This window comes from Arvicola amphibius, chromosome 4 (assembly GCF_903992535.2).
Source record: "Arvicola amphibius chromosome 4, mArvAmp1.2, whole genome shotgun sequence".
NCBI lineage: Eukaryota > Metazoa > Chordata > Mammalia > Rodentia > Cricetidae > Arvicola > Arvicola amphibius.
The window spans coordinates 27482049-27503326 of NC_052050.1; the positions used below are offsets into that span (position 1 = coordinate 27482049).

Consider the following 21278-nt stretch of genomic DNA (forward strand, 5'->3'; position numbering starts at 1 on the left):
AAAGGAGGGTGATAGGGGAAGGCCAGTACTTCAGATAAAAAAGAAACTTGAGAGTGGAATAAGGCTTTTTTAAGGCAAGGTGCAATTAAGTCTCCCAGTTTTAATCCTCTTCCATCTCAGATAAACTGTCAACTTATCCGGATGCAAATTAATTTGCATAGCTAGAGGTAAATTCTGTGACACCTGAAGTCATCGAGAAGAATTCTAACTATATTGTCTGAAAAACTGTTGCTTGACATAGGTTAACAACTGTCCTTGGCTGAGATATCTTCACAGCAAAGGTAGACTCAGCACTAACAAAACCAAAAAGCAAAGCAATGGTGAAGTTTTACAGAGCATGGGTTCTTATAATTTTGATTACCTTCAATCTTTCTACAAAGCTATTGTCTTTAAACCAATGAGATTCTATGAGACATAGAGGCTCAGAAAGGCACATACAGCATGTAACCTATAAGTTAAGTCAGGTATGGGACACACATCTGTAATGTAGTACGTGGAAATGGAAGCAGAATAATGAGTAGTTTAAGGTCCATCCTCAGCTACATAGCAAATCTGAGGCCAGTCTGAACAACATGACACACATAAAACAACAAAGAGGCTGGAGAGAGGGCTCCGTGCTTAAGAGCCCTGACTGTTCTTCCAGAGAACCTGGGTTTGGTTCCCAGCACCCACATGGCAGCTCACACACAGCCTTCAGTTCCAGGGGATCTGACATCATTCGTCTTATGCTAGAGGGCCTTGTTGAATAGCCGGACTGACGTAGACCTTACTACCCTAGGTTAGTCCCTCAACTTCTGAAGTGCTAAGGTAGCTTATAAGCATAGACTACCACATGTAGCAAGGTATGCATTCTTTGAAGTAAATCCAGTAAAAAAAATTAGTATTTGATTAAAGAGTGGTCATTCACATTTTCAAAAAGAGCCAGAATATTTTTCCCACTGTTAGCAGTAAACAATGTGCTTGAACAAAATACAGTTAAAATAATTTTGTGTCTTTGAAAAATGCTACCTTCTTTGGAAGTAACAAATACCGCTTTCTCTGGAGACTTCCAGAGATTACCTTTAAAAGGTACACTAAGAGATTACAGAGCTATTTATTCTTGCTAAAATGAAGAGGCTCTATAGAGCAGATGGATAAACAGAACATTTTAGGTTATAGTGAACAGACTCACATTTCAAAAGTAGACTTATTTGCATTACATAAGCCTACTTTGTGACAAATAAAATAGTCTGTCAGGGCAGAAGATAGAACCTCTTGTAACTGAAGGAGGGGATCCTATGAAAAAGCTGTCAATCAGCATGAGAAAGTTCTTATGAATGGACAGACCCAGATCACTGACTTAGTAACCATCTTTTTCTTGAGACCATTTTTGTTCCAATAGTGTTCATCTCTGAAGACATGGAAACAGACTGAAAATTTATACCTGCTCATGGGAAGTTGATGGGAGGTTTTTCATAGAAATGTATCTTTACTTTTATTAAATAAATATAAGGAAAATTACATTTTATACATGTTATTTCAAGAATGTGCATATTTAAAAATATAAATAATCTAAATATACTTTAATACTATATCATAATTTAATAGTATCTAATGACTATGAAAGTTAGAACTTTACTATTATTTATGACAGCTAAATATACTTCTCCAACTGTATTTTAAATTATCATCATTGATAAGCAATACAAGTAAATACTGCATACAGGACCTTACACCAGTACTGAAATGAATAGTATAAAAAGCATCAACTGTAGGCTTTTAACAATGAAGTTTTTAAAAATACTTTTACTATCTAGTAAATTATATATTATTAAAACACATTGTTTTCCTGTTTTTTCAAGACAGGATTTCTCTGTGTAGCCCTGGCTGCCCTCTAACTCAGAGATCCAACTGCCTCTGCCTCCCTCCCATGTGCTGGAATTAAAAGTGTGAGCCACCATGCCCGGCCAGCACAGGTATTTTTAAAGAATTTTTTTAAACTAATTTATTCTTATTTTATGTACATTGGTGTTTTCCCTGAAGGTATGTCTGTGTGATGTCATTACACCCCTGAAACAGAAGTTACAGAAAGTTGTGAGTTGCCACGAGGGTGCTGAGAATTGAACCCAGGTCCTCTGGAAGGGCAGCAGTGCTCTTAGCCACTAAGCCACCTCACCAGCCCCAAAACATGGAATATTTTTAATATACTTAAAAACCTGCTACAGCCGGGCAGTGGTGGCGCATGTCTTTAATCCCAGCACTTGAGAGGCAGAGGCAGGTGGATCTCTGTAAGTTAGAGGCCAGCCTGGTCTACAGAGTGACTTCCAGGACAGGCTCCAAAGCCATAGAGAAACCCTGTCTGGAAAAACAAAACAAAGCAAAACAAAACAACAACAACAAAACTGTTACATAACCTACTCTCATCTTTCCAAGGCTCTATGATCCTTTGTGGTCGCTCATTTTCTTCTACTACTGTGTATCAACTCTGTGACAGTTTGTGTTCAGGTAGTAATACTTAACTCCAAACCCATGAGTAGGAAAGAAATTCTACATTATTCAAAAGCAACGAAACTGAGTGTAATGTGATTTTATGGTGCTTCAAAGCAGCAACATTGGTCCCTTCCAGAGGCAGGATAGGTTACACAAGCAATGGGAGAAAACCAGGAACTGAAGGCTACAGACAGGGTTGTGGGAATATCTCAATAATGTTGCTTAGCATGAGCAAGGCCCTGGGCTCAATCACCATCACCTAAATAAACAATAGATTAAAAACTAGAATCAATCCCTGGAACTAGAGTTCCTGGTGTTTGATTATGAGTCACTGTGATGGGTGATGAGAACTGATGTTCTTTGAAAGAGTATAGTGTGTGTTTATCTGCTGGGCCAACTCTAGTCCTATCATTCAAAACTTTAAGAAAAGTTTAGAAGATAGTAAAAAATGTAGTCATTATGTTTAGTTGTATGTAAAGATATGAGCCCTTATGAAAATAAGTATTTATTTTCTGTTTTGTTACTTCTAAAATTAATCTTATTCTGTACATATTAATTATATAAATTTAAGTTATTTGTTTGTTAGGAAAAAAAAACTAGAATCAAGCCGGGTGGTCCAAGTGGCACACATCTTTAATCCCAGGACTTAGAAAGCAGAGGCAGGAGGATCTCTGAGTTCAAGGCTAGCCTGGTAAACAGCAAATTCTAGGACAGTCAGGCTACACAAGAGAAACCTGTTGTCAGATAATGACAAAAAGCAAACTAAACAACAACAACAAAAAAACCACCCTAGAATCAGACATAATATAAAACAGGATTAGTAAAGGGAAAATTGATAGGAGTGGTGGCACATATCTTTAATTGCAGTATTGGAGACAGGGGCATGTATAACTTTACGAGTTCAAGGCCAGCCTGGTTGTATTGGAGTGTATTCCAGGTAAATCAGGGCTACAGAAAGGAGACACAGAAAGAGGGGGGTGGGGGATGAAGGGATAGGAGAGAGGAGAGGGCTGTAAAATTCATTTCAGTATGTGAATTCCAGACTGGAACACACAGAAACAATCATTACAATGACAAGACAGAAATAAATACAATATATTAAAGACTGACAGACTCTTAAAATGAAGGGCTACAAGGGAATTATGTGATATAAATACTAATGTAAAATACTAGAGGAAGCACACACCTTTAATCCCATTACTCAGGAGGCAGAGGCAGGTGAACCTCTGAATTTAAGGCCAACTTGGTCTACAGAACTGAGTTCCAGGACAGCCTATCTCAGAAACCTTGTCTCAAAATAAAAAAACAAAACAAAACAAAAAAACTAAAGGAGGCTCAGCAGTTAAAAGTCTTGGCTGTTTTTCCAGATGACCTAGGTTCAGTTACCAGCATTCACATGGCAGCTAACAACCAGAGGATCTGATGCCCTCTTCTGGCCTCTGGAGGCACCACACTTATACGGTACACAGTCAAAAAATAAAAATATATAAATTAGCATATAAATAAATCTCAAATGCTTGAAAATAAGAATCCCTTTAAACACATTCAAAACACATTCAATGTGTTATAAATCTGATATAAATCCTTTACAACTAGATTATATAAATGTAGAGAGCTAAACCAATATTTTAGCAATGCAACATTTCCCCAACTGGTAGCAAATCAATTTTCTCAGCATTATGCAAACTTTTTACTATATAAACAAAGGTTTTGCTAGCTAACCAAGGAACTCTCTTAAATAACGAAATTATTCTGTGGTATATAAATTTCCTACATGGAAATTTAATTCTAGATTTAAAAAGAATAAAAGTTAACTTTGGTAAATGCCATATGACACCTAGTATTTTCTGGAGATGATGCCTATGAATTATTCTAATTTTCAAAGGAAAATGTAGACATATAAAGTCCATTTCTGTGCTCCAATATCAGCATAGTAAGAACACCCAGCACCCACCTCAGTATGTCTTTGATGTAGTGCATTATATTCCTTCTTCAGTTCTGCTTCTCTTTCTTCAAGTCTGCTAACTGCAATCAAGATACATATACTTAATCAAATACAAGAAATGTACTCTTAGAAGTCAGTCTTTAAAATGTTGTGTGCTATCCAGAATCCTTAGCAACTTTACAGCCCAGTACTCCATGTGAAATTCTGCACAAAGTGACCTCATTTCATCATCTTCACCACCTTCAGAGAAGAGTGTAAAACACCAGACTGGTTCTTTAACACATACATGTCTATCACATCCTTAAAAATGAATACTACACAAGTTTTAACCTTGTGTCAAATCCCAGATGGTTGATTTCAACCATTTTCAAGTATCAAGTTCTTTGTTCAGTACTAGCAGGATGACAACACTTCACTCTTAATCTCTGCTTTGAATCTTCTTGATTTCAGGGACTCATCTTCTTTTACTTAGCTCCCTCTGTTGGTGGATTTTGTGAAGTGCACTGATGTGGAGCAGGCTCACAAAATGCTTTAAATAGCAAAACAAAAAGGAAAAAGTTTAGATTCTGACACATAAAATATCAGGATAGGACTTTAAAGGAGAGTGATAGCAAACAAGAGTGATTTGTAGCGGAGGGTTTTCAGGCAGCCCATGATGAAATGAACAACACTGGGCTGACCTTAAATGGGCTGCTACAGTAACCATGAGTTACAAGCAGAGGGCAACTGAATAAGCCTACCATGGCTAAGGGCAGAACAGCTACAGTGCTGGTGACACTGTCCAGACTCAGTAAGTCTGCTGGAAATCTTCTCTTGTGTAAGGGTAAACTATGAACTGTAACTGCTAAGAGGTTCTGGTAATGTGCAGTTTGTGCCTAAGACGTACAAACACAACTACTGGGAACTCTACTTCAAAAGCAATATACATTTTATACACCGTGTGCTTACATGTGAAGCACCAAATATTAATGTACTGCCCAATTTTGGGTTTGTATATATTTGCCTGCCAGAATTTGTTGGAATGTCTTGGATATGCATCATTATTTAAAAGAACTCCAACTCTGTGTTGTGATTTTTTTTTTTTGTAACTCAAGTCTGTATGTTTCTGGCTCACTAAATTCACATAATGTTCCACAGTACTTGTGGAGTGCATCTTCTTACACCAAGCAGGTAATGATCACATCTCCTGTTCATTCTGTAACATGGTCCAAAGCACTAATAAGCTATTAATAATATACAGGCATTAGGATAACACCAGTGATATTGAAACGTGACAATCTGTGATGCTGCTCATTAAAAAAAAAAAAAAAACAGGAAATTCACCCAAATTGTGGATATTTAGTAACAATTTCAAAGTATATATTTTTGAAAGATTAATAGAAAAAAGTATAATGGCATTTATTTATTCAATGGAGACGACTTGGAAATTAAAAGCACTTGCTGCTCTTGCAGAGGACCCAGGTTCAGTTCTCAACACCTATACTTGGCACTAAGTCCAGCTTCAAGGGATCTGATGCCCTAATGGCCTTCAAAGGAACTTGCATGCAAGGGATGAACTCAAGAGCTCTCCTCTCTCTCCCTCTCCCTCTTTCCCTCTCTCCCTCCCTCCCTCTCTCTCTCTTCTCTCTCTCTCTCTCTCACACACACACACACTAAAATTAAATATTAAAAAAAGTTAAACTTTGCCTACTACTTATTAACTAAGCTTATTTAAAAGTTAAGGAAATCCCAAGACTAACAGACAAAACAATCATTTTTAATTACTCATTTGCATCAATCCATAGTCTCTATTTTTATTTTATTTTTAAAAGAAAACCATCTTTTCTCATTTTATATGCCAAATCCATTTCCCAATTCTTCCCCTCTTCCTCCTCCCTCCATCTTCGTCCTCCTTCTATTCCCCACATCACCTTCTCAGAGAGGGTAAGGCTTCCCACAGGGGAGTCGACAAAGTCTAGCACATTGCTTTTTCTTTTATATTTTTATTACATTTATTTATGTGTGTAGTGGAAGGGGTGGCATGTATACCACAACAGTGTGTACAGAGATCAGAGGACAACCTGCTGCAATTGGTTCTCTCCTTCCACTATGTGGGTTCCCTGGAACTGAACTCAACTCAGGCTTGGTAAGCAAGTGCCTTACCAACTAAGCCAACTCACCAGCCCTGTTAATCAGTATTTTCTAGATAATGTGCAATAAAAAAGAGTGATATAGATACTAAGGTTAAAATAAAAGCCAAATATCATTCATAAACTTCAATTTCAAATGCATTTGAGAGTAGAGTCCCATTATTTCATCAACCCATAAATTTTATATTAAGACTACAATAACATACTGCTTATAGTGTACGAGAACTGTCCTAAGAACTGGACATAAACTGATTTTATTCTCTCATAATGATGGAAGCATCAATATTACATTCAGTTTGGAGAGAAGAAGGATACTATGGCAATACAGCTAACTTACTAAAAGTCACAAACGGGATTCTTTCCTAAGAGTATAGGTACCATGCTATACTGCCTTTCAAGAAATGCTACTTTTAGACAAGCATGTTAGATCACACCTAGAATCCCAGAATTTGGGAGGTGAGGCAGGACATGTATTGTGAGTTTGACATCAGCCTGGGTTACAGTGAATTCCAGGCCAAGCTGGGCTATAAGCCCAGTCTTGACAAAAGCAAGAGAAATACTCCTTTTAATCTGTTTTGTATGATGGAACCTACTTTTAAGGTTTCCTTGGGGGGTAGGGCTGGAGAAATGGCTCAGTGGTTAAGAGCACTCCCTGCTCTTGTAAAGGACTCAGGTTCAGTCCCCAGCACCCACATGGTGGCTCACAACCTCTAACTCCAGTTCCTGGGGATCCAACACCCTCTCCTGTCCTCCACATGCACTAGGCACATGCATAGTACAAAGATTCACAAAAATGCAGGAAAGACACTCATACAAAAGAAAATAAAAATAATTTTGAAAAAAAATTTCCACTGAGGAAAGGGGATAAGAATCAAGCAAAAGTCTCCTCTGTTCTTATGCGATAATCCAGTCCTAGACACTAAAGAAAGCATCAAACTGCCAAGTGAAATGCATGCTCAGCTTTATAAATCATCAGGAAGGATATCCTTGTTTGAATATGGGTTGTTCCCCAAGGGTTTGTGTGTTGCAGGCTTGGTCCCCATGGTGGCAGTGTTGGGGTGGTATTATGAAACCTGAGAGAGGAAAGAACCAGTGAGATCCCTGGGTGACTAAAAAAGTTGTCCTTAGAGGAGATTAAGATTCCTAAACCCTCATAAAAGCAAGTTGTTGGAAGGAATAACCTGATCCCTAATAACCAGATCCCTAATCTGGCTTATTGTTTGGAGATGCTTCCACACATGCTCTTAGCACTGTGATGTCATCTGTCACTAGATCTATACCAGATGTCCAACAAATCCCAACTCCTATGTCTTCCACTGTGGACCTCCAGAACTAAGAACTACACAAATCTTTCTTTATAAAGTTGGCCTGTTGCCAGATGGTGGTGGCACACATCTTTAATCCCAGAACTTGGGAGGCAGAAACACATGGATCTCTGTGAGTTCGAGACCAGCCTGGTCTACAGAGCAAGTTCCAAAATAGGCTCTAAAGATACACAAAGAAACCCTGTCTGGGGGGGGGGGGGAAGAAAAGAAAAGAAAAGCAAAAAAATAACGTCGGCCTACTTCAGATATTTGTTAACAGTAATGAAAACCCATGAATATATATGCTAGGAAGAATAACCAAAATAACCAACATTCTATAGATCAAACTGGTTAAAAGTAAGAAATATAAGATACCAAGTGCTTGCTAAAAATGGGAACAAACAGAACTTTTATAGATTGCTGGTAGGACTATAAGGCTACATAGAAAACAAGCCGGGTGGTGGTGGTACATGCTTTTAATCCCAGTACTTGGAAGGCAGAGGTGGGTAAATCTATATGAGTTTGAGGCCAGCCTGGTCTACAAAGTGAATTCCAGGACAAACAAAATCCAGCCTTGGGGGAAAAAAATAAACTTGCAAACTGTTTGGTAAGAATTAATAAGGTTGAATGCTTTCCAACCCTATGACAAAATACTTCATTGCTAAGAAATATATAGATGTATCCATCGTTATAATTTGGATATGGAATGTACCTTAAAAGACCGTGTGTGTAGACTCTGGAGAAGTGACTGATTGAACTTCATCAACAGAACCTACAAAACCCTCACCTTGGTCCACCCACAGCAATGAAGCCAGTCAAACTGGACTCAGTGAAATGATGAGACGACACAGACCTTTCCTCCACTGACTTGTTTCCATCGAGTACTTTTGTCAGTGATACAAAGCTTACTACCACATACCAAGAGGCATTAAAAATGGTGTTCAATCATCTAAAGCTGAAAAGAACACTCTTGTCAACCCATAACCAAGTGGAGAAAATATTCACATATAGGAATACTATATAAGAATGAATAAATTATTTTCAAACTCATCATAGACAAATGCCGCAAATGAGATAGCAAGAAAAAGAACAGAAATCAAAAATACAAAAATAACACAAAATGTTAAAGAAATTATAGTGGCTACCTTTAGGATGGATTTAGTTGCCTACTAACCATCCTACTCCACTTCAAACAGAATGTGCATCTATTCACCTAGGAACTCCCTTTAGCTTGACTATTCATTTAGTATGTCCTCTAACAATTGCTATGTGTTATGCATAGAGCACAAGATTTAAATAGACCATCTGGAACCATTACAAACTATTTGTGCTGTTCCAACTGAAGAATTTATAGGAGAATGCAAGTGTACTACAATAGTGGAGAATTATAAAGGGATAGGTATGTAAGGATACACCAGAATTATTCTTTTGAAGGTTATGTGGAATCACCAACATAATTTCCACTAAAGTATAATATGTATAAACTTTGATGCAATAGTATTCTTTTTACCCTGATACACTTGCAACAATGCTCAAAGGCATAAAAGTTGATAGTCTATAAAAACGTTTAACAAACTTAAACTGGAGTTACCTAATGCATCATTAGGAAGTTATGAAATGAAAGTCATATGACTGACAGAATATAATGCTTCACTATCTGTCACATGACTCAGTAAATTAACCTCTCTGGGTTTATTTCCTTGTTTAGCAATAAGAGTTCATATTAGAATTAAGTGAGTTAATATTTGCAAAGGACAAAGAATAGTGCTAGCATAAATATATTCCTGAAACAAAATGCAGTAATTAAAGGAGCTTCTTAAAAAGAATGTATTCTACCTGCAAATATCAGTATGGTTGTGCTTACCAGGAAATGGACAAGTGCTAAAAATGTATCATATAAAATAATAATACAAATAATAAATAATACAAAACTAGGCCAAGCTGGACGGTGCTGGTACATGCCTTTGATCCCAGCACTTAGGAGGCAGAGGCAGTCAGATTTCTGAGTATAGGCCAGCTTGGTCTACATAGTTCCAGGACAGTCAGGGCTACACAGAGAAATCCTATCTTGAAAAACCAAAATAAGTAAGTAAATTAGATAAAAAATAAAATAAAACCTATAACCAGGCATCATAGTATATGCTTTTAATTCTAGTACTTGGGAGGAAGAAGTAGGTGGATTGTCATGTGAGGCCAAAGTGGTCTATGTAGTGGAGTTCCAAGCTAGCCAGGGCTACAGAGTGAGACCCTGTCGAAAGAAAGAAAAGGAAGGAAGGAAGGAGGGAGAGAGGGAAGGAGGAAGGAAGGAAGGAAGAAAGAAAGGAAGGAAGGAAGGAAGAAAGGAAGAAAGAAAGAAGGAAGAAAGGAAGGAAGGAAGGAGGAAGGAGGGAGGGAGGGAGGGAGGGAGGAAGGAAGGAAGGAAGGAAGGAAGGAAGGAAGGAAGGAAGGAAGACAATATGAACAGTAAGATGTTTACAAAACCAAAACAATTGTCCCTAAAGCAGCTCTTTCCTATGATCTTAGGCAAAAGTCCTGCAGCCACCCCCCACACCCACACCTGCTCTTTCCTTACTTCCCTTCCTTCCCTTCCTCCACACAATTCCAACTGTTATGTCAAACTGAAATATCTTCCACAAGCTTGTAAGATGAACACTTGGTACCAAGCTGATGTTCTATTTGGGGAGATGGTGGAAATGGTAACTAATAGGAGGAGGTAGGTTACTGGGCCCTGAATTTGAAGGTTATACCTGGTCCCCACTTCTTCCCTCCATCTCTGCTTTCGGTCATATTCTCCCCACACAAAGGATTGAAATCTCTGATACCCGGAGCCAAAATATATTTTTCATTCATCAAGTTGTTCACATAAGGTATTTTGTTCTAACAGTGAAAAGATTTAGCACACCATCTATCAAGTAAAATCAGTGTATCTCATTTTCAAAATCTAAACTAGGCGTAGTGGTGATGGTCTTAATCTCAGCACCTAGGAGGCAGAGGCATGCGGATCTCTGTGAGTTCAAGGCCAGCCTGGTTTACAGAGCAAGTTCCAGGACAGCTAGGGCTATTATACAGGGAAACCCCGTCATGAAAAACAAAACAAAACAAAACAAAAAAGGAAAGGGAGGAAGGGAGGAAGAAAGGGAGGGAGGGAGGGAGGAGGAAGGAAGATCTTGTCTCAAACCAACAATAACAAAAAATAATAAATTTCCATCTCTGCCATCAAATCTTATTCTAGTATATCATCTAACACTTGTACTATTACAATTATCTCCCGACTAGAGTACCACTCTACTTAGCTTTTGTTCTATATTCTCTAAAAAGTGGCCTGTGTAGAACACCATGCTTATGCTGGGCGGTGGTGGCGCACGGCTTTAATCCCAGCACTCGGGAGGCAGAGGCAGGTGGATCTCTGAGTTTGAGGCCAGCCTGGTCTACAGAGTGAGTTCCAGGACACCCAGGACTACACAGAGAAACCCTGTCTTCAACGATTCCTGTTTTGTTTAAAGTAGAGAAACACTCTTACAATAGTCCACAAGATTTTACTACATATCTAGTGTGTCAAGTCACACCACCCTTCATTCCCAAACCCCAAGGAGAACACAGATCTTTTGTTAAGGACTAAATTGTACCTTCATCTCCAAAATGCATAGATAGAGGCCCTAACTCCCAATGCAACTATGTTTGCAATAGTCTTTAGAAATATAATAAATAGGAAAGGACACTAACCCATTAGGACTGGTACCCTTCTAAGACAGAAACACCAGAGCTCTCTCTACACATACACAGCAATGGCCATGTAGGCATGCAGAGAAAAGAAGACTACCTGCAAGCCAAGAAGGGCTTCAAGGGAAAAAAAAATAAAAAAGCAACCTGGTTATAGCTTGATCTTGACCTTTAACTTCCAGATTGTGACAAATAATATTTACATTTGTAGTTAGTAGCTTTCATAAACTAAAACACAACTAAATATGATTAAGCACACCTTAGAGATGCTTAGATATGCATAGTATTTCCTAAGACCAGGCCAAGTTACAGAGCCAATAGCTTCCAGAAACAGCTCCTGACTGATTTTATATTAGCTTGCTAATCAGCTTTGGTTTGCATGCTTTACTAAACTATTTTTCAAGGCTTTTCAGTATTTTTGCAAGACTGTTGAGAACTAGATATTATAACCCCAATATAGGACTAACTTCTGTTATTTCCAATATTTATTTGAATTAATATTGATCATCATTAGGATTAGCAGAAATATTCCTTAAAGGTCAATTGCTTTGTTTTTCTTAAACATTTCAGATTGGGGGATTGAAGAAATGGCTCAGTGGTTAAGCGCACCCACAGACTGATCTTCCAGAGGGTCTGGGTTCAATTCCTAGCACCTATACGGCAGCTCACAACTGTAACTCCAAGATCTAACAAAATACCAATTCACATAAAATAAAAATAAATAAACTTTAAAAAATGCAGATTATCCCTACCGTTCAGAGCTTTCTGGTCATTAGGATTATTTTGTTTCATTCATTTCCACGTGGCACCATTTTCTAATTTTTCTCCAAAACAACATATGAAGCTAGGTAGGATACCAAACACCTGTAACCCTAGCTCTTAGAAAAGTGAGGCAAGACAGTTTGAAATCAGTCTGGCCTCTATAGCAAAAGAGATTGTTGACTGACTGACAGGTAGGTAGGTAGGTAGATGAATGGATGGTTGGATGGGATGGATAGACACATTAGATTAGATAAACGACAAACATACATTCATGCATATGTACGTACGTACAAGATAAATAAATAGGAGTTATAGAATACGGACGACTTGCCCCTCATGTGTTTTCTTTGGAGACAGAATCTTACTATGCAGTCTTGGCTAACATATGTGTCAGGTTTTTTTATGTTGCTTTTGTTTCTTTTATTTGTTTTTGAGGCAGAGTCTTAGCCACTGTGTAGCCCAGGCTGGCCTCAAAACTCATAGTAATTCTCCTCAGTATCTTGAGGGCCAAGATTATAGGTGTGTACTGCATTCAGTATTTCAACTGACTTTTTAAAACTGATATAAAACTGAGCCCTATCCCTTGCCCCAACACAAACACAACTTTTCCTCTACCATCACCCCTAGTAAGAATGGAACATTGTCTCTGATCTCTGTACTGATCTCATAGTTTTTTTCCAGACTATCATATTATTCAGGATCATACAGTATATAGTATTTTCAAATTACTTTTTTTCACTTAGTAGTATGTATTTTACAGTCTTGTAGCTGAAGTATATCCATTATATAGGTTTCAATTATAGTTTATCAGTTATTTTCATAAAAGCTAAATGTCCACTAAGCTCAAAAGTTAATTTTTTAATTAAAATAAATTTTAATACACTTTCAACTAGGTTGGACATGAAAGCACTTGGGAGACAAAGGTAGGAGAATCAAGAGTTCAAGACCATCCTCAGCTACTATCAAGTTCAAGGCCTTCCTGGGTTAAATTTGATTCTGCCTTAAAAAACAAATGAAGGGGCTGGAGAGATGGCTCAGAGGTTAAGAGCACTGCCTGCTCTTCCAAAGGTCCTGAGTTCAATTCCCAGCAACCACATGTGGCTCACAACCATCTGTAATGGGGTCTGGTGTCCTCTTCTGGCCTGAAAGCATACACAGACAGAATACTGTATACATAATAAATAAATTAAAAAAACAAATGAAAAAATAGTCTTCTCTTTCCCAAGTAACCTACAGTAAGAAGAATACATAGGCAGTTGCTAAACTTTAAATACATTCATTCCCTAGGCTCAGCACTTAACCAAAATCACCACCTAACAAAAGCTCCTAAGCTGAGGCAAAGGCCCCTTTATAAACCAAAGTAGTTTCCTACTGCATAGCCCAATCTCTAGTTATGTGTTCTACCCCTATGTCTAACCTGTCCTAAACTGGCCACACCCAATCAATCCTCCCTTTCTGCTCTAGTCTTCCAGCTTGTAAGGTGTTATCAGAAATATTTAACTTCTAAAATTTTACATGAAATAACAAGTTATTATGCAGTCATGTGTCTTAACAATAGAGATATACTCTCAGAAATGCCTGACTATCCAATTTCATCACTGTGCAAAAATGTAGTAAACTCATACAAACCCAGCTATGATTGTCACGAGGTGATAAAACTTCAGAGGACTTTTGTGATAAATGCAGTCCATCAGACTGAAACATTATTATACAATCTGTAGCTGTATAATTTTCATGGCCTGTATGCTACAGCAACCAAAGTTAAGTTTAAAATGTGCTTTAGTTTTTAAATCTATATTAAAGTCCCCATAAAAGGTCTTCCAGGCCATGGAGCCGTGCTTTAGGAGTAGTCAGCTTTGTTACTGGGAGTACACCTCTGGCAGTTATTCTCTCTTCCTAATGCCTATAAAAAGTATCTAGTATCTAGACACAAACAGTTGATAATTCTGTTTCATGTTTTCTTTACCTGTACTATGATCTAAATGCCAATTTTACCTTTTTAGGCACATATACTACAAATCATATATCATACAACATGATCATATAAATACATTAATTATGTACTATATACATATGCTTAGATAATACAATGTACCAGGATTAATAATACAACTTCAGAAGCACTCACTCTTTTCTGAAAATACAATAACTCCATACAACAACATCAAGTACAGATTACTCAAGGCCTAAGTAACAGTAAATGGTAAAACCACTTCTGAAAATATCTTAACACAGGGAAAGCCATCTCAAGAGCCCTGAGTGCCACTAAGAAATCAGTAAAGAGGAAAAAAACAGGGGGAGGGAACAGAAGAAAAGGGAAAGTAGGAAGAAAAACCCCATCTGGGCAAGAGCTGTACACATCCCCCACGGCCTCAAGTACCATAAAATTAGCCAACACCTATGCTGCATTACATCTAGGATATAATAAAAAAATCATTTTCTTTTAATGACTGAATCCAAACTTTAAAAAGATGTCAGGAAAAACAAACTCTTGAGATTATTATACTCATCATCAAGATCAGCTATAAACCTAGCATTCGCTGGAAATAAACAAGAATCTATTCATGATTATCTATCCCCAAACAACAGATAAGCAATGGGCCAGTTTTTAAGTGCTAATTTTCTGGGGGAAAAAAAACAAAATAAAATAGCTGGGTCTAAAAGGGAAAGGGGAAAGGAGCAAGAAACAGAACATCCAAAAAATAATCTAAAACTTCCCCTCTAATAAAAGCTGATGGAAATATTTTAGCTCATTTTGAATGCTCTTTCTATTAGGCTTTCCAAAGAGCATGAGGATATGATTAAGGCAGGAAGAGCCACCTGCTGCTCTGCCGGCTCAAAATCAGAGCTTACCTCCTCAGATTGGTGGCTTTTGCCAAGTTTGGAACACCTTCCATCTCTGTTGTCTTCTGCCCCATCAGATTGCTGATAGGCCTATGGGGGGGAGAAAGAGAAACAGACCCGCTAGAATGCCACATCCGACTATTATTTGCCTTCTCAAAAGGAATCATTAGTTCTTACTGTTCATGAAGGCAGATAATCCAATTGTTACTGGACCTCAAAGAATTAACATTGGCCTTTCAGACTCTCCTTCAAGAATTTAGCGTCAAAAGCCCAAAGAGTAAACAAGAACCAAGTGCTGACTTAGAAGCAAGCAATCTCAGACAACACATCAAACAGTGATAGAAACCTGCCCCTGACCAAGGCCTTCACCACATCTGTCAGAAGATTTTCAGAAAGATATTACATGTCATTAATCAAAAAAACGTACAACGATATTTTTAAACTCTTATGAATCAATGATCCTTAAAACAGAAATGTGATAACTTCAAAAACTTCCAGTATTAAGGACTTCTAACAATCTATGTCACTGCCTTCAAGATGTCTCACATGCCACAACAGAAATCTGGCTTCTCTCCAATGTACAGTCTCAAAGAGGGGCCATGCTTTACCTCGGCATATATACCTGTGTTATCACCCATATGATCACAAAACACTTCCTCATAACATACCAAAACCAACAAAATGATTTCCTTAATTTAATCTTCTGAAATTATAGAAGACAGCTTGGTATCTGCCTTAACCATTCATCCCTTTATATATGTGAAGGGGGAAAAAAAAATCAATTAATTTATTTTCCTGCTCTCTAAATTAAATGAACAGAAATCCTTTAATCTTTATTCTCTGATACCTTTAGTCCTAGATATTGATTATAAATTACACCTTTTAATATTCTCAGTAGAAAACACTAGACTATAAAAGTGGAAGAGTCCAAATACAGACAATAAAACATAAACCAGAGTATAAGAGAGTGTTATCAAATAATGCAGAAGCAGTAACTATTATCATTTGCATAAGTTTTACTGTACTGATTTTCTGCTTTACCTTAGATATAGAGGCTTTTTTTAAAGCCCTCAAAAAAGATTATTAAATACACAGATTTCCAAACCTAAAAGAACTAAATGAATTAAAAATAACCTTCTGCACAATTATTTCCAAGTTCTTTCAATTAAGAAATATAATCTTGAAACTTCTAAAGTTATCTTTTTAAAAAGTGCATGCTTTCAACAAAATCACACATCAGTTACCTAACTCTATTACTCTAAAATTATGTAGAAGAGACTTCTATTGATAAGATGAAACTAAAATGGGTTAAGTTGACTTATTCATTATTATCCAATATTTATTTCTTTTTATTGTAGTGCTGGAGATTGAAGCTTGAGTGTTACACTAGGCAGGCATTCTACCACCAAGCAATGTTCCTGCACTCTCTTCAGAATATTAATATTTATAGTCAAGCACAGCAAAGAAGTTGACAAAGGTTTCATCAGCCTGAAGATTTAAATAAGCTCCCTTCAATATTAACACAGGTATGAAAGCAGACCTAGTAAACTTCTTAAATCTATTTCTTTTTCCTTGGAGGTGTGCAGTTATCAACTACTAACCCCCTCATTAAAAGACCTTGCTTGGAAGGTCTGTTTGGAGCCATGTATTCTTTTAAAACACAGTGTGTTAATGACAATAGTAGTTTTACAGAGTCTCCAACTAATTGAGTGGCTACTGTTAAGACAAAGAAATACTTTCCTTCCAATAACAAAGTTTCAAGATGAAGGCTTAGAGCATCTTACTAGACTAAGATCATCAAACTGAAAAGGTAAATGAATATCTCAGTGAGGTACAGAAAGTGTAGAAAGGTCAAAACAGGTTGTAATACATGTTTTCAACATTTTCTATGGATTTTCAAGCTAAACATGGTAGCACAAGCCTTTAATCTCAACACTGGGGAGGCAGAAGTAGGTAGGTCTCTGTGAGTTCAAGACTAGCCTGGTCCATGTAGTGAGATCCTGTCTCTAAAATAAAGCTGGAGAGATGAATCGCCAATTAAAAACACTGGCTGCTCTTGCAAAAGATACCTGGCTGCTCACATCCATCTATAACTCCAGTTCCAGGAGATCTGATACCCTCTTCTGATCTCCTCTGGCATTAGGCACACAAGTTGTACATAGTCATATATGCAGGCAAAACATCAACCAACTCAGAATTAAAATTTAAAAAGCAAAACAAAGGATTTTCACTCAAAAGCAGCAAGGCAGAGTTAGAGTTTTCAAACAGCTTAAAAATCATTGTCATCTAAATCTTCATCTTCATCATCACAAAAGGCAATTAACACAGTACCTTGGGGAAAGGAATCTAAACTTAGGAGCGGAGTGGAGGGCAATCAGTTCCAGAGCAAGCAGCCTAACAAGAAGTTCTGTATCTGCTCTGAGTGGTGATATGTTGTTAACTAATGTCCCAAATCAGAAACTATGACAGCATTTGACTGTTAAGTAGTACTAAAAATGTCCCTGCTCCTTGATCAGCTTCCTTAAACACATTCTAAGAAAATTATGACAAGAGGGAAAACCAATGGAGTGAAACAGTATCTACTACAATATGCTTCATTTATTAGGAAAAAAAATGTCCAAACAACCAACCAAGAAAGTAAGCAGTAGAGGAAACTTTGGGTTTTGTTTGCTTTAGTCCCCCTGTAAAGTTCCCCAACCAGTGAATTACAATTCCCACTTTAAGCTGGGCAGTGGTGGTGCACATGCTTTTAATCTCAGCACTCAGGAGTCAAAGGCAGGTGGATCTCTGTGTGTTTGAGGCCAGTCTGATCTACAGAGTGAGTTCCAGGACAGGCTCCAAAGCTACAGAGAAACCCTTTCTCAAAAAAACAAAAAAATTCCTACTTGATTGTTAGGCACTTTTTTCTTTCTTTTCCTTTTTGTTTTTGAAACAGGGTTTCCTAGAGCCCAGGTGTTCAAATATGCAGACATTTAAAGAATTGACTAGGGCCGGGCGGTGGTGGAGCACGCCTTTAATCCCAGCACTCGGGAGGCAGAGGCAGGCGGATCTCTGTGAGTTCGAGACCAGCCTGGTCTACAAGAGTGAGTTCCAGGACAGGCTCCAAAGCCACAGAGAAACTCTGTCTCGAAAAACCAAAATAAAATAAAATAAAATAAAATAAAAAATAAAAAAAGGAACCCATTCTACAAAGTTGCCCTCCTAACAATCATGTGTGTTGTTTGCCCAATAAATAAAAATTAAGATAGATATGTTTACATATATGTATGTGTGTATATATGTATATATGTATATATGTATATATGCCATACAGTGAGAAAATACTTAATATAAAAAGTTCAGTGTTGGGAAAAAACAGAAACTTGAAGGCCATAAACCTAAACTTCTTTCCCCCACCTTAATTATGTTTAAATGGCTATATTTACTTGACTCATTCAATATGTGGTTTATAAGATAGAATAGTCATAAGGCAGAAACAAGTAATGTAGTAGGTATTTTCAGATTTTAAATAAAGTTACTGCCACACTATGAATGACAAAGTTCATTAGCTGTAAAGTTCCAAATTAGAATTCTTCAATTTACCTATTTCTTACACACCATATATATTTCAGATTCCTCTTGAAGAATCATGGGATGTTAATCATCAGGAGTATCACTGTTACTTTTGGAAAAGAACATAAAGCATTTTTCAAAATGTTTTGCTTATGTTGAATAAATCAAAGATATTTTAAGTTAGTTCAAAGTTTGAAAGAACCACCAGAAATCTCCAAACTCAAACATTATCACAAAATTGTGAAAAAAGACTGAGCTTTTCAATATAGCTGAGCCATACCACTATCTGATAAAGTTCACACTATCTAAAGCTGTAAGGAAGGCCGTTGAGATGGCTCAGCTAGTAGAGACAACTGCCGCCACGCTGATGGCCTCACATCAACTCCCAGGACCCACATGGGAGATGGACAGAGCCAGTTGCACAAGCTTTTCTCTTCTGCCACATATGTACTGTAGCACACATGCACACCCTATCTATCCAAATAACTGTGATAAAAAAATTTAAGCTCTGAGTACCCTTTAATTCAGATCCTGTTTATTTACCCTTTCTTGCTTTCATGTAGAAAAAAAAAACTACAACCAAAATTTCCCTTTTTAAAAATAGAAAGTGGTTTTCAGAACAGAACTTGGACTTCTAATGACTATTTTTTAAAAGAATACATGCCTTGAAACACACCAACCAGAACTGACACATTCAGCAATTTACAATTAGGGACTTTCCATTGTTCAGACACAAACATAGAAATTGAAGTCAATGTGGTACTACACACCTCTAAACTCAGCATTCAGGAGACTGAGGCTGGAGGGATGGAGAGTTTAGGCCAGCACTGACTATATCTAAAGACCTGTGTAAATAAATAAAATAAAACATAGTATAACAGTGTACAGAAATTTATTTTTATCTCTTAAAAAGCTCTTATTTCCAGACCTGGATTCCCATGAATATAAGACACCAATGACACTAATAATTAGTTCTTGCCACCATCTCTTTAAAAAATTAAGGGGCTTGAAGATAGAGAGATGGCTCAGCAGATAAAGATTATCTGCTACCAAGTCTGATGACTTGAGTTCAATTCCTGGGGCCCACATGGTAGGAGAACACCCAATCCTGAAGTTAGCTCTGATTTCCACATGCATGCCATGGCACATGGGCACAGACAAAGGCACACACATACACATATTTTAAGTAAAATAATGTTTTTCAATTAAGGGTCTGAGCCAGTGAAAGGACTCAGCTGGCAAAATATTTGCCACACGCATCTGACAACCTGAGTTTGATGTCCATAGACGGCAAAAGAGACCTGACTCTCTGACTGCCACATATGTGCAACAAACACCACTCACAGACACAGACACATACAGACACTCAAAAATATTCTTTTTTTAATTAAGAAACTAAGTAAGAGGTGGGGAGACAGCTCAGTGAGTAAAGTGCTTGCCTTTGAAACTTGAATACCTGACTTCAATTTCCAGAACTCAGGTGAAAATGCTGGACATAAAGGTATGTTTATAATTCCAGCACTGGGGAGGCAGAGACAGGCAGATCCTTGAGGCTCTCTGGCCAGTCATTTAATCTAATTGGTAAACTCTAAATCAATAACCCTGCCCCAAAGGAGAAGGATAGCGTTTCTGGAGCCTCCAGAGGTATGTGTAAGCATAAAGGGGAGGTGAAAAAAACTACCAGGTGGTGGCGATATACGGCCTTAATCCCAGCATTTGGGAGGAAAAGGCGGCAGGCAGATTTCTGTGAGTTCAAGGCCAGCCTGATCTACAAGAGCTAGTTTCAGGACAGAATCCAAAGCTACAGAAAAACCCAGTCTCAATAAAGAAAACCCAACAAAACAAAGCAAAAGCAACTTGGAAAGGGTTTATTTGACTTAGTAATCTCAATCATAGTCTATCGCAAAGAGAAGTCAAGATGGGAACTTGAGTCAGGAACTGAAGCAGAGACCATAGAGCAATGAATGCTGCATACTGGCTTGCTCTCCAGGTTCACTCAGTCTGCTTTCTCACACAACCCAGAACAACCTGCCCAGGGATGGCACTGTCCACACCAATCATTAATCAAGAAAATGCCCTACAGGCCAATTTGATGATGGCGTTTTTTTTTCTCACTTGAGGTTCCCTAGATGACTCTAGTTTGTATCAAGCTGACAAAAAACTAGCCAGCACATTCCACCCCTAGTCAACTTGACAAACACATTACTACTAAATCATAACTTTCCCTTTCTTGTTTAACACCAAGATCCCATACTAATATCACAAATATAAAACATAGTAATAAAATTTTCAAAGTTCCAGTCTTTAAAAAAAAAAAGAAACACTTTATAAATTCAGACTAAAGCCGGCGGTGGTGTCGCACGCCTTTAATCCCAGCACTCAGGAGGCAGAGGCAGGCGGATCTCTGTGAGTTTGAGGCCAGCCTGGTCTACAAGAGCTAGTAGTTCCAGGACAGGCTCCAAAGCTACAGAGAAACCCTGTCTTGAGGGGGGAAAAAAGTTCAGACTAAAATATCCAGTGTCTCGTAAAGTTCAAAGTTTTTCAACTTTGGGC

The 21278-nt window shown here is 37.7% G+C and overlaps 1 protein-coding gene across 5 annotated transcripts in view; it reads right to left on the bottom strand.

Moving 5' to 3' along the window:
- Spag9 (sperm associated antigen 9) overlaps positions 1–21278 on the bottom strand; it is a 131540-nt gene that overhangs the window by 85422 nt on the left and 24840 nt on the right. For 4 of the 5 annotated variants that reach the window (XM_038324969.1, XM_038324968.1, XM_038324967.1 and 1 more), the window contains exon 3: positions 4424–4494. In XM_038324969.1, the coding sequence (XP_038180897.1) occupies positions 4424–4494 (71 nt within the window). Of the gene's footprint in view, positions 1–4423; positions 4495–15182; positions 15264–21278 lie in introns of all 5 variants that reach the window. The other variant, XM_038324970.2, reaches the window with a different exon arrangement.